Below are 11,498 nucleotides of genomic sequence, written 5' to 3'. Positions count from 1 at the left end.
TTGAGAAATCGAACTCAGTAGTAGGCCGCCCGTCCTTGTCCGACTCGATTGCAACCTGCGGCCCATAGAGGATAGACGCTAGCAAACAAGGCCGGCGTCGAGCATCAGCATTTCCCCACCAGTAGCCACCGCGGAGCAGCCCACCCACCACCACACAACAGCCAGCCGCTGCCGCCCTCGGTGCCCCCGGCGGCCATGGCGATGGAGTCCCTGGGCGTGCTGCTGCTGCACCCCATGAACGCCTACCTGGAGCAGGAGCTCGACCGCCGCTTCCGCCTCTTCCGCTTCTGGGACTCCCCTCCCGACGGCCGCGCCGAGTTCCTCCGCGCCAACGCCTCCGCCATCCGCGCCGTCGTCGGCAACGCCGGCTACAACGCCGACGCCGCGCTCATCGACGCGCTGCCGTCGCTCGAGATCGTCGCCTCCTTCTCTGTGGGGATCGACCGCGTCGACCTCCCCAAGTGCCGCGAGCGCGGGATCCGCGTCACCAACACCCCCGACGTCCTCACCGACGACGTCGCCGACCTCGCCGTCGGCCTCGCCATCGCCGCGCTGAGGAAGATCCCGCAGGCCGACCGCTACGTGCGCGCCGGCCTGTGGAAGGCCAAGGGGGACTACACACTCACCGCGCGGGTTGGTTTCCGATGCTTGCCAGTTGACTTCCGTTTATAGTTTTCAGTCCAGTGCGTTCTTAGCTATAATTGATTTATTGCCCACTAACGTTGTTTCACGATACTTTTATCTTTAGTTTAATCGCAAACTGTGTACATTTGTTATCGTTTCAGTCAAAACGAATATGGCAATAACTTTGTTGGAAAATGAACTAGATATAACATAGGTTGCATAGCAGTGGGCATTCAGGGAACATGAATGCACGGAAGGAAAATACTCCCTCCGTCCGAAAATATTTGTCGTAGAAATGCATAAAAATGGATGTATCTAGAGCTAAAATACATCTAGATACATCCATTCCTCCGACAAGTATTTCCGGACGGAGGGAGTAGGTTAAATTGGAGAATAAAATCTAGGTGGTAGAAAGGAGAAACAGTTGAACTTTATTGGATCCTTGTCAGGTTTTTTTGGCACATCATTGGTTATCTTCCTAAAATCTTGTAGGTCATTCTAGTGTACTCATGGATAGCAGTGTCGAAAGTGTTTGGCAGTTATTCTCTACATGTCACGCCTCCCTAATCCCTCCTCTCCTCAGCACGACGATGTGTTGTGTCCTTTGGGTCATCTGGAAGACCAGGAACCGGATGGTGTTCGATAACATCCATACCTCTGACCTTGACTTGCGGCGTTTGATCCAGGAGCATCTTGTGTTATGGGTGGTCCGGGCCCCCTCCCGTGTGGATTGTAACCCGTTGCTCCGGTGGTGCGTAGCTGTCTGTAGCTAACCCTTAGCCCCCCACTTTATCCCGCTCATTGAGCTCTGCGGAGCTATGTACTGACCGACCCATGTCCTTTGATTAAATAAATTATGTTCAGGCGGGCGATCGCCCCCCGTTGATTGTTCAAAAAAAAAAAAAATCTTGTAGGTAGTTAGTAACTTAGTACATTTGACTCTCTCTTTTATGCCATGTGTGTCATATCAGTGGGGATGCAGTGGTCTGAAAGCATTTGCAGTAGCGTAGGTTGCGACTATCCTAGTTTATGTCATGTGAGTCGTATCATTTTTTTTTTCTTTGAGAGATGAGTCGTATCATTTGAGTAAGCAGTGGTTCGAAGGCATTTGCAGTAGCTTAGGTTGCAATCTATGACAGTCTCTTAATAAACTACTTAGCCCTGATGGATTTGTTTCGGCAGTGAAGTGCATCCTGTTTGATCAAAATGTAGATTACCTGACTGTAAAACGTTTTCCTTCTTCACTGCTGATTCAAGCTGTATGCTGGTGTCTGAAAACTGAAATATAAGATTTAGAGACATAGTTATAGTGCTGTAGCCACAGGGATTTTTCTAGAAATCTAGTGAGCATTGTGATTTAGGATGGCTCGCATATGGTGATGTGGTTCCTATCTTCTCTTCTTTAATATCAACTTCTTACTGGGTTAGGTTTTTTTTTTGTTCTTCTTTCGACATATTCACATGGCTCTGGAGGTTTTATGTTGTCGCATAGCTCCATATTGAATCGTATTAATACCAAGGCTGGTGGATGATCAGAAAACGTTGGAAACCATGATTTTTGTTTCTCCCTGACCATTGTTTCATAGTAGCAAAAATAGGATTCTTATAACAACCATGGATGATGAGTCTCATGACTTGTCACGAGACTAGTCTAGTAGTCTCAATTTGATTGTCGACTAGCTTCTTCATGTAGACTAGCTTGTTGAGTTGAGCGGTGGAGCGACTGGTCCAGACTAGTCTAGGCTTTTGAGTCGATCGACTCAATTTGGGAGGGATAAGTTTTTTTAGGGGAATTTGGGAGGGATAAGTGAGCAGTTGATTACTTCATCCACTTCCTGAGGAAATAGCTGTTACAATTGGCAGAGCCTCAGGTTCTTCGTCCACTTCCCATGCATTCAATTTTTGTTGTAATACTGTACTAGGTGTTAGTACTAGAGTACTGTAAGTTGAGTGCTACAGTACCATGTGGACTAGTCCTGCATTAGCCTAGACTAGTCATGATTAGTCTACGAGTCTCAACCTCGGCTCGACTCGTAATTCTTGATAGCCGTCAACTCGTAATTCTTGATAGCAACACGTTTTGTCATGTTCTCCATTGTTTTATGGCTAAGTAAGTAGTTTATGCATCATACCAACCAAGGGTTCCATGATAATACCCACCAGAACTTTTCATGAACTGTATGGTGCAATATGCTCCTGTCACCGTGCCATTTTCCTGCTCCCTTAAAACATTGAAGGACATCTTCAGTGTGAGTGGAATCCTGTTGAACAATGCAACACATTCAGGTCCACTTTTGGCTGCGCGCATCAATGGATGTGGAGGCTGGGGGTAGCACTTGCATTTGAAAAAACAAAAGAGTTCAGATGCAGCTATCTCAAGGAAAGAATGTGCTTTGCAAGATTGATCTGCTGCTGCTTATAATGATGAGATATCAGCCTAACGACTGTGCTATGAAAGCATGAAATAGCTGACGATGCTGGCTATTGTTTTGTGGTAGATATAAAGGTTGGGGATGCATGTGATCCTAATAGTAGATTTGGTTTCCCCAAAGAACAAAAGATAACCGATTCTCGTTACTTTTCTGCAGTTCAGTGGTAAAAGAGTTGCCATTCTTGGGCTTGGCAGGATAGGCTTAGCCATAGCAAAAAGAGCTGAAGCATTTGGTTGCTCAATCAGTTATCATTCAAGATCAGAGAAGCCATTTCCAAACTACAAGTTCTTTACAAATGTTGTAGACCTGGCAGCCAATTGTGACGTGCTTATTGTAGCATGTTCGCTCAATGCCGAGACCCATCACATTGTTAATCGTAAGGTCGTGGATGCACTAGGACGAGATGGTGTGCTCATAAACATTGGGCGTGGAGCACATGTGGATGAACCTGAGCTTGTGTCTGCTCTTCTTGAGAAACGCCTTGGAGCAGCAGGCCTTGATGTGTTTGAGCATGAGCCCTTTGTTCCAGAGCAACTTTTCAGCTTAGATAATGTTGTTTTGGTCCCTCATGTAGGAAGTGATACAGAAGAAACATGCAAGGCAATGGCTGATCTGGTTCTCAAGAATTTAGAGGCACATGCTCTTAATAAGCCCTTACTCACCCCAGTCATCTGATTGTTACTGGGATGCCCAGATGTTAGCAGTTTGTAATCCAAACTCTTGAGTTTTTTTTTTATGTCTAGTTTAATTATCTGGCGGGTTATTGTTTTTGAAAGACATCAATGTTTGGCTGTTATGCAATCAACAACCATCATAAATAAGATTACCAGTTTCTAAAGTTTGCAGTTCCATATATTCCCTCTTTACTTGCTGGTACCTTTGTGTGTGGTCGGGGTATGCAATCTCGGCATTTCGCGTTGGATCCTTTCTTTCTTATATTTCGTTTTTTACGCAGATAGAACAGTTGTGGCTCGTTTTCTCATAGATTTTGTTTATCTTTTTGCAGTTCAGTGGCAAAAGAGTGGGCATCATCGGGCTGGGCAGGATAGGGCTTGCCATTGCCACCCGAGTGGAGGCCTTTGATTGCCCAGTCAACTACTACCAGAGAACAAAGAAAGACTACCCCAACTACACCTATTACCCGAGCGTGGTCGAACTGGCGGCAAACAGCGACATCCTGGTGGTGGCTTGTCCGCTGAATGAGCAGACCCGGCACATCGTCAACCGCGAGGTGATCGAGGTGCTGGGGCCCAAGGGCGTGCTCATAAACATCGGGCGCGGCCCTCACGTCGACGAGCCCGAGCTGGTCTCGGCGCTCGTCGAGGGGCGCCTCGGCGGGGCAGGCCTCGACGTGTTCGAGGACGAGCCCAACGTGCCTGAGGCGCTGTTCGCGCTCGACAACGTCGTGCTGGTGCCACACGTGGGGAGCGGGACGCACGAGACGCGCCAGGCCATGGCGGACCTTGTCCTGGGCAACCTGGAGGCGCATGTTCTGAAGAAGCCGCTGCTGACTCCGGTTGTCTGATGATGATCATGATAGGGCACGGTGTGTTGTATATGAAGAAGCACTACAAAGATATTTTCTGTTTCAGGATCAGATTGAAACGTGTTATTTTCGATGGGTAAACATTCGACGAGAAAGAAAGGTCAATAAGTTTGATTTCTTACTGGGATGCCGATGCCGATGCCGATGCCATGTATTCGGGCTTGAGTGGTTATCTTGTGTCGATGCCGATGGCGATGGCATGCTATGTATAGCATGCCCGGTTTCCTTGGTCGATGGAATGCAGCACAGCTGCAGCGTATCATCATGGCCGGGAGCATTGAACGCGCACGCACGGGATAGTGGACGATTGGCCGAGTGAGGAGTACCCGTTTCACATTTTAGGATCCGGCAGCACTGTGGTATCCTCACTGAGGTGTCCGGTCTGCACCGTCCGATCCTTTGACAGGCCGCGATCCCCTACCGGGCGACACGCGTGAATGCGTGATGGACTGCACTGCACGAAGGATGGATCCATTATTAAGATGTAGCCGCGGCTGATGGACCGACTGGGCGGTTGGGCACGTCGCGAGAGCCTAGAACATACGTACGTACGTACATCCATTGATCCTTGAGCGGCGGTACATGACATGGTTTTCTTCTCTGCTATACTGTACTAGGGTATGTGTAGGTGTACCGTGTATGTTGGCGGCGAGACGTGGACGCTGCTGCTCGGGCTCGGCGAACCCGCACGTTTCCTTGACCGTCCGTCTGCAGTTTGCTTCGCGGACCGCTCGATCGACCGCTTCGTATCCAGCTGATATCACCGTCTTCTAGTCTAGAGAGGAAAAGATAGGAGGAGCGTTCTGTCTTCCACGCTTCGGGTCTGACAGGCGGGCCCCGCGCCCTGGGTGGGGCCCACGTGTAAGGGCGCCTGGTCAAGCAAGCAGCGTTCCCTCCCTCGACAGCTGCATGCGTCAAGGGGGAGCAAAGCATGCAGGAGCACGCGGCGCCACTAGACGAGCAGTTTCGAGCCCCAGCCCGAGCTCCTCGCGCGTCACTGCAGCCTCCCTCCGCGCGCCGCCCGCTTCCATCGGCTTCTGCGTGGGCGAAGAACAGGCGAGTGCTCCCACCAATCCCTTTCTCTCTCCCCTCCTCTTGTTTCTTCAGGCGCCTCATCCCGTTCCTTCTTGGAGGACAAGGATTCGAACAATTCGATCATCATTCCTCGTCCAAGCGAAGACCGTACCGGCTGTTTCTTCTTCTTCTTCTTCTCCTTCCTCCTCCCGCTTTCTTCTTCTTCTCGCGGGGGCGGAAGTCAGATCATGCATGAGAAGAAGATCATCGATATATCCTGTCCGCGTGTCGTTTCTTCTTTCAGGAAAACACTTCTCCGGCGATTCGGCCGCGGGTGGGATCGTGATCGGAAATCGAATACCCGAAGGATTTGATTCGTGCGCTAGCGCTACAATGAAGTTGGTCCATTCAGCATTGATCCATTCGCTTCTTTCTTCTTTGGTGACACGCTGACGCAATTGCGCGGGTTCATGATTTCATCGATGTGCTGGGTTATTAATAATCCCCAAACAATTCTGGTCTACTAGTGCTAAGATTATATTTTGGTCCGCTCTCAATCAATGTGCACTCTTAATTTCTCTTCACTTATAGCGTCAAAATTTTGCCTTCAATTATTGCAATTCTTACCATAAGCGTTCACGTTTTCCCTTTTCTTCCCATATAAGCGTACTACCTCAAACTTGCAATCTTCAGATGATTATTGCCCTCCAAGATCTCATTGCTCCGCAAGCGTTTCAGGCCAGCGAGCTTCTCCAAGAAATCAAATCCTCGCCTCACACCCGAACGGCCGGCGAGCCTGCCTGGTGGCATCGTCGCGCGAAGGGACGATGAAGCACACGACGTCGGACTCGGACGTGACGAGCCTGGCGACCACGTCGCCGTCGCGGTCCCCGAAGCGGGCGGCGTACTACGTGGTCAGCCCGTCGCGCGACTCGCGGGACGACGGCGACAAGTCGTCGTCCACGCAGGCCACGCCCGTGTACAACAGCCCCCTCGACTCCCCGTCGCACCACTCCTCCATTGGCCCGCACTCCAGGGCCTCCTCCGCCAGCCGCTTCTCCGGGAACCTCACCGGCGGCGGCAGGGCCGCCGCCAACCGGAAGCGCCCCCACGGCCACGGCAAGGGGTGGCACGAGGTGGACGTGATTGACGAGGAGGACGCCGAGGACGCCGGCGTGGAGCAGGAGCGGGAGCTCTCCAGGAGCTGCGTCGCCGCCTTCTGGTTCTCGGTTCTGGTCCTGGCCTTCACCCTCGTCTGCCTCGTCGTCTGGGGCGCCGCCCGCCGTGACAAACCCAGCGTCCTCGTCAAGGTTGTACATTTGACTGCTCCGTCACCTTAAATTCAGTATCCCTCTCTCGTACAGTAACACCTTAGAATTTGGTTGGTTCTGTGCAGAGCTTGAGAGTGGAGAATTTCTACGCCGGCGAAGGGACGGACGGCACCGGAGTGCCGACCAAGTTCGTCACAATGAACTGCTCGCTGGAGATAGACGTCCACAACCCCTCCACCATGTCCGGCATCCATGTTTCTTCCACCTCCATCCAGCTCTACTATTCACAGATACCCATCGCCAGCGGTCAGGTAGTGTTTATTAGCACCCCAGAAAGCATCAGGCAATACCCATTTCCATCAGAATTCTGCTAGCTAAATGCCTCCTCCTGCTGCTGCTCTACAGTTGGAGAAGTTCTACCAGCCGAAGAAGAGCCGGCACGTCGCATCGGTGACCCTGCACGGCGAGAAGACGCCGCTCTACGGAGCCGGGGCTACCTTTGTCCTCACCAACACCGACGGCGTGCCGCTCACCGTGGACTTGGCGGTGAGGACGAGAGGGTATGTCATCGGCAGGCTTGTCAGGGTGACACACGCCAAGCGTGTGCGATGCCCGGTTCTTGTGAGCTCTCTTACCGACAAGCCCATCATGATCGCCCAGACTGCTTGCAGCTACTCTTGATTTGGTGATCAATTGCTTGAGATGTTATTAGTTTAAATAAGTAAGTACTATAATGGTTGTGATCGTGTAGATATTGTTGTGATGTTCATGACATAGGAACCATCTGATTAATAATTCTTCAGCATCAGTGTTTGATTGAGAGCATAGCATTCAGTTGGTATCATAGATCACACATGCTGTTTGAGGGGAGTTTGCTCTGTGGAATGGTGAGACTTCTGAATCGAAGACCAATGTGTGTGCAGAATCATACAAAAATGACCAGCATCTACGGTCAGGAGATTGGGGAAGAATTGGGTTTTACAGGTAGTGTACATGTTCTGAACAGCAAACAATGGCCGCCTCTTAGCTGAGGAAGACCATCTTGATTGAGCTGATGCTGTGACTGTACATCCCACCCTGCTTCTGCCTTTGGTTCCTGCAAAACCCCGAAGCTCGCAGTCGGAGCTGACACGATCGCCACGGCGATGACGACGATGGCGCCGATGATGCAAAGTCTCCAGCCCTGCCTGTCCCTAGCGCGCTTGTCACCTGCACGAAACTGGCATGTGATGATGGATCACCCGTTGCCTGCTCACTGGCTCTTCCGGATCTTCGCAGCTTGTCATCGTCGTCGTCGGGACGGCGGTCCGGCTCGTCGTGATCGCTCGCGTTGGGGGTGGGGCGACGACGGTCATCGGGAGAACCGAGGTTGCGGTTGGCATTCTTGACCAGGCCGACGGCCTTCCACGCATCGGCGACGAGGCTGTAGGTGCTCTGCTTCGGCCTGAGGCCCGCCTCCTGCATCATCCGGAGGACCTCCTCGGCCTTCCACGGCTGCTTCTGCTCGCTGTACCCCCAGATGAGCGTCTCGAACGTCCTGAGGTTGGGGCGCACGCCGGCGTCCCGCATCTTCCTGTACACCCTGGTGGCGTTGTCCATGTCTGCGACGCTGCACCAGCCGCTGATGACGGTGGTGAAGGTGACGACGTTGGGGCGGACGCCGAGGCGGCACATCCGCTCCAGGAGCTCCTCCGCCTTGCCGGGCTGCTGCGCGCGCACGTGGCCCTTGGCGAGGATGCTGTACACCTGCGGGTCCGGCTCGATCCCGGCCTCCACCATCTTGTCGAACACCTTGCTGCATTTCGCCATGTGACCCAGCGAGCTGAAGGCGTTCAGCTGGTGGCTGTACGTCACGATGTCCGGCTTGATGCCGAACTGCTCCATCAGCCCGAGAACCTGCACATCATAAGATCAAGAATCAATCGAGTTTTGTGAGCTCTGAGCTCGCTCTGAGCTCACGTACGTACGTCGTCGGCGGCGGCCGTGTCGTTGGCGTCGAGGAAGCCCTTGAGGAGGGTGTTGAAGACGATGACGTTGGGGAGGACGCCGGCGTCCTTCATCTGGCGGACGCAGCGGAGCGCCTCCTCCAGCCTGCCCTCCCTGCAGTATCCGCCGACGATGATGCCCCAGGTGCGCTCGCTGGTGCGCAGCCTGGCGCGCACCATCTCCACCACCAGCTCCTCCGCCCGCCACGTCTCGTCGTTCTTGGCGTAGGCGCTGGCGACGGTGTTATAGGTGACGACGTCGGGCTCCACGCCGCGCGCGCGCATCCTGCCCACCACGCCCCACGCCTCCTCCAGCCTCCGGTGGTCGCACCACGCCTTCACCAGGATGTTGTAGGTAGTCAGGTTGGGCCTCACCGTGGACGCGACCCCGGCGCCGTCGCCGTGGCCGTCGCCGCCGGCCATCATGTCGAAGACGCGCTGCGCCTCGTCGGGGCGGCCGGCGATGCCGAAGCCCTTGATGAGCGTGTTGAAGGTGCTGATGGTGGGGCGGCAGCCCGGGTGGTGGCGGCTCATCTTCCAGAAGGTGCTGGTGGCCTCGCCCATCCGCCCGGCCTCCACGAAGGAGTTGATGAGGGCGTTGAAGAAGATGGCGTCCGGCCGCAGCCCGGCTGCGTCGATGCCGGCGAGCAGCGAAGGGATCGCCTCGAACGCGCGCTGGTTCGTCACCGCGGTGAGCAGGGTGGTGTAGGTCACGAGGGACGGGCGGTGGCCCTCGTCGGCGAGGTCGTCGAAGAGGGCCTGCGCCTGGTGAGGCTTCTTGGCGTCGATGAGGCTCCGCATCTCCCGCGTCCGGCTGACCACAGCCTGGCACGTGTGCCCCTTGGCGCACGTCGTGCAGGTGCTCGGCGGCGGCGGCTGCACGTCGCCGCCATTGCCCTGGCGCTTCTCCTCCTCCTGGAGCACCCAAAGAACGAAACCCTTGACTTGTTTGAGATCAACAGGCGCAATATGATCACAAAAATAACGGAAAACAGCACTCGATCACATAAAATTCACGCAAGGATCTCTTTCTTTCCCCCCATGTCTCGAATTGTGCAGGCAAGAACTGAGGTCTGGTCACAGCTTGTCATTCTTATTTATTTTGTACGTGCAATCCGGTGCTTACCGTGGAGGCGGATCCGTTGAGCTCTTTCCCATTGTTTCTTGTCTTGCCCGTGCTGTTGGAAGTGGATGCCGGCGTCAGTTGTATGCCGTTTTCTAGCATTGTGGTGCCGCTATATGCTCCTCAACCTGGCCAGTAGTGTCAGGGATTCAGATGCCATAATTCTGAATGATACTTACTTCTGAAACCAAGTGAAGCGCACAAAATGCAGAACACAAGCCTACTCTACATTCAGTGTTGCTTACTATACTTGTACACGTAATAATATTGAAGTAATGCGGGTTGGAACGTAGGGAAAACACACATATCTATCTCACTTGGCAAAATAATCTGCTTAAACAGTTTTACTATCTATCGGCAGGTGAGCACGCATCCCTGAATTTGTTGTTGGTATCCATTCTTCGGCCGGCATACTGGAGGTGGAGGGCGAGATGCGCGCGGGCGTTCGGAGCTCGCCGTCCGGTGACCTCCACCGCGTAATTGAGCAAAACACAAGAGGTGGTGCGATTCTAGCTAGCGCTGTCCGCTCGCAGCAGAAACACAAGGAAAGGAGCCAGCCTGGTTAGGTACGTCACCTCATTCGCCGAGCGGAGTGTCCAAGCGTGCACCCAAGGTCAGCCGCGCGGCGTGCCTCCGGCCAGCCAGTATGGCCGGAGGAGGAGCAGGGGCGTGGGAGGGGGAGAGACGGACCAAGGCGTGGCTGTGAGGGGTTGCGCTTCGTTTTTCTTTATCCGCAGGGGACGGACCTCGCTAGGAAACGATAGGCGAGGGCGCGCGGGCTCCGCTCCGGTGACAGCCCGAGCCTGCGGTGGGACTCTTGCCCAGGGATCATATATACGACTTAACGTTAGTTTCTTTTTTTTCGCGAATACACAAAACTTACGTATCTTTTCATTGATAGGTAGAAGAGAACAGAGTAACAAGAGGGGAGGAAGAGGGATACAACACGGCACACACTCTACTAGCCTAAAACTCCAGCCATGAAAGGGAAAGAAACAAGACCTAGAGCAGCTAAGCCGCGTCACCAACAAAGCCGGGCACCAGTGTCACACGACCATGCCATCAGGACGGAGCAAATCAACGTACCCCCACCTTGAAGCGCCAAGAAGAGCTGGCAAGTGGATTGCAGGATCGGACCGGCATGAGAAAGAAGCCATGGAAGAAGCGTCGGCGATGTTGTACATTGCGCCTCGGATGTCCACATCTTGAAAAGCAGTCCAAAACCAAGTAGGGTGTCCAACATCATCAATTTCAACACCGAAGACACCACGAGCAACCAAGACGACATCTTCATGAAGGGACGACATCGGGCCGCCGCCGCCGTCTGGTCTGGAAAACCGGACCAAGGGTTTCCCCGATGCTCGAAGGAGGACATGTCGAAAGGCCACGGCAACACCTTCAAGAAGGAGACGGCATCCGCAGATGTCGCCGCTGTCAGCACGGCAAGCCGAGCAAGGATTTCGTCCGAACGACTGGGATGCCATTCATTCCGAATCCAACGGC

General features: G+C 53.5%; 4 protein-coding genes across 5 annotated transcripts; 2 read left to right on the top strand and 2 right to left on the bottom strand.

The window, feature by feature from the left end:
* The first annotated feature begins 102 nt into the window (after window positions 1–102).
* On the top strand, window positions 103–3,894 carry LOC119275540 (glyoxylate/hydroxypyruvate/pyruvate reductase 2KGR-like). The gene is made up of 2 exons (XM_037556403.1): window positions 103–633; window positions 3,213–3,894. The coding sequence occupies exons 1-2, from the start codon at window positions 196–198 to the stop codon at window positions 3,729–3,731; spliced, it is 957 nt and encodes a 318-aa protein (XP_037412300.1). The 5' UTR covers window positions 103–195; the 3' UTR covers window positions 3,732–3,894.
* A 141-nt stretch (window positions 3,895–4,035) lies between these two features.
* On the bottom strand, window positions 4,036–6,426 carry LOC119279470. Its single transcript, XM_037560697.1, is given in 3 exon segments — window positions 4,036–4,313; window positions 4,316–4,624; window positions 6,297–6,426. Coding segments are annotated over 3 exon segments (717 nt in total).
* Window positions 5,590–7,707, top strand: LOC119275541. The gene is made up of 3 exons (XM_037556404.1): window positions 5,590–6,926; window positions 7,013–7,198; window positions 7,293–7,707. Exons 1-3 carry the CDS (start codon window positions 6,444–6,446, stop codon window positions 7,566–7,568), a joined length of 945 nt encoding a protein of 314 aa, XP_037412301.1. The 5' UTR covers window positions 5,590–6,443; the 3' UTR covers window positions 7,569–7,707.
* Window positions 7,708–7,747: 40 nt separating this feature from the next.
* On the bottom strand, window positions 7,748–10,790 carry LOC119275539 (pentatricopeptide repeat-containing protein At5g25630-like). 2 transcript variants are annotated; one of them, XM_037556401.1, is made up of 4 exons: window positions 10,571–10,790; window positions 9,999–10,123; window positions 8,855–9,787; window positions 7,748–8,783 (listed from the first exon to the last, which is right to left on the bottom strand). In XM_037556401.1, the coding sequence occupies exons 2-4, from the start codon at window positions 10,095–10,097 to the stop codon at window positions 7,911–7,913; spliced, it is 1,905 nt and encodes a 634-aa protein (XP_037412298.1). In that variant the 5' UTR covers window positions 10,098–10,123; window positions 10,571–10,790; the 3' UTR covers window positions 7,748–7,910. The 2 variants fall into 2 exon arrangements, with proteins under 2 accessions (XP_037412298.1, XP_037412299.1); XM_037556402.1 differs by having other exon boundaries at window positions 8,097–8,783; window positions 8,851–9,787.
* Between the last annotated feature and the right edge of the window lie 708 nt (window positions 10,791–11,498).

This window comes from Triticum dicoccoides, chromosome 3B (assembly GCF_002162155.2).
Source record: "Triticum dicoccoides isolate Atlit2015 ecotype Zavitan chromosome 3B, WEW_v2.0, whole genome shotgun sequence".
NCBI classification, from domain to species: domain Eukaryota; kingdom Viridiplantae; phylum Streptophyta; class Magnoliopsida; order Poales; family Poaceae; genus Triticum; species Triticum dicoccoides.
The sequence above is the reverse complement of the archived record's forward strand: the minus strand, read 5'-3'. Positions and strand labels throughout refer to the sequence as shown.

Bases quoted from the DNA above. Each gene is read 5' to 3' on its own strand.
- LOC119275540 (XM_037556403.1), top strand. From the start codon at position 196: ATGGCGATGGAGTCCCTGGGCGTGCTGCTGCTGCACCCCATGAACGCC. The intron at 634-3,212 runs GTTGGTTTCCGA...ACTTTTCTGCAG, and splicing joins ACTACACACTCACCGCGCGG to TTCAGTGGTAAAAGAGTTGC.
- LOC119275539 (XM_037556401.1), bottom strand. From the start codon at position 10,097: ATGCTAGAAAACGGCATACAACTGACGCCGGCATCCACTTCCAACAGC. The intron at 9,788-9,998 runs GTAAGCACCGGA...TGGGTGCTCCAG, and splicing joins TCAACGGATCCGCCTCCACG to GAGGAGGAGAAGCGCCAGGG. The intron at 8,784-8,854 runs GTACGTACGTGA...TATGATGTGCAG, and splicing joins ACACGGCCGCCGCCGACGAC to GTTCTCGGGCTGATGGAGCA.
- LOC119275541 (XM_037556404.1), top strand. From the start codon at position 6,444: ATGAAGCACACGACGTCGGACTCGGACGTGACGAGCCTGGCGACCACG. The intron at 6,927-7,012 runs GTTGTACATTTG...GGTTCTGTGCAG, and splicing joins AACCCAGCGTCCTCGTCAAG to AGCTTGAGAGTGGAGAATTT. The intron at 7,199-7,292 runs GTAGTGTTTATT...GCTGCTCTACAG, and splicing joins TACCCATCGCCAGCGGTCAG to TTGGAGAAGTTCTACCAGCC.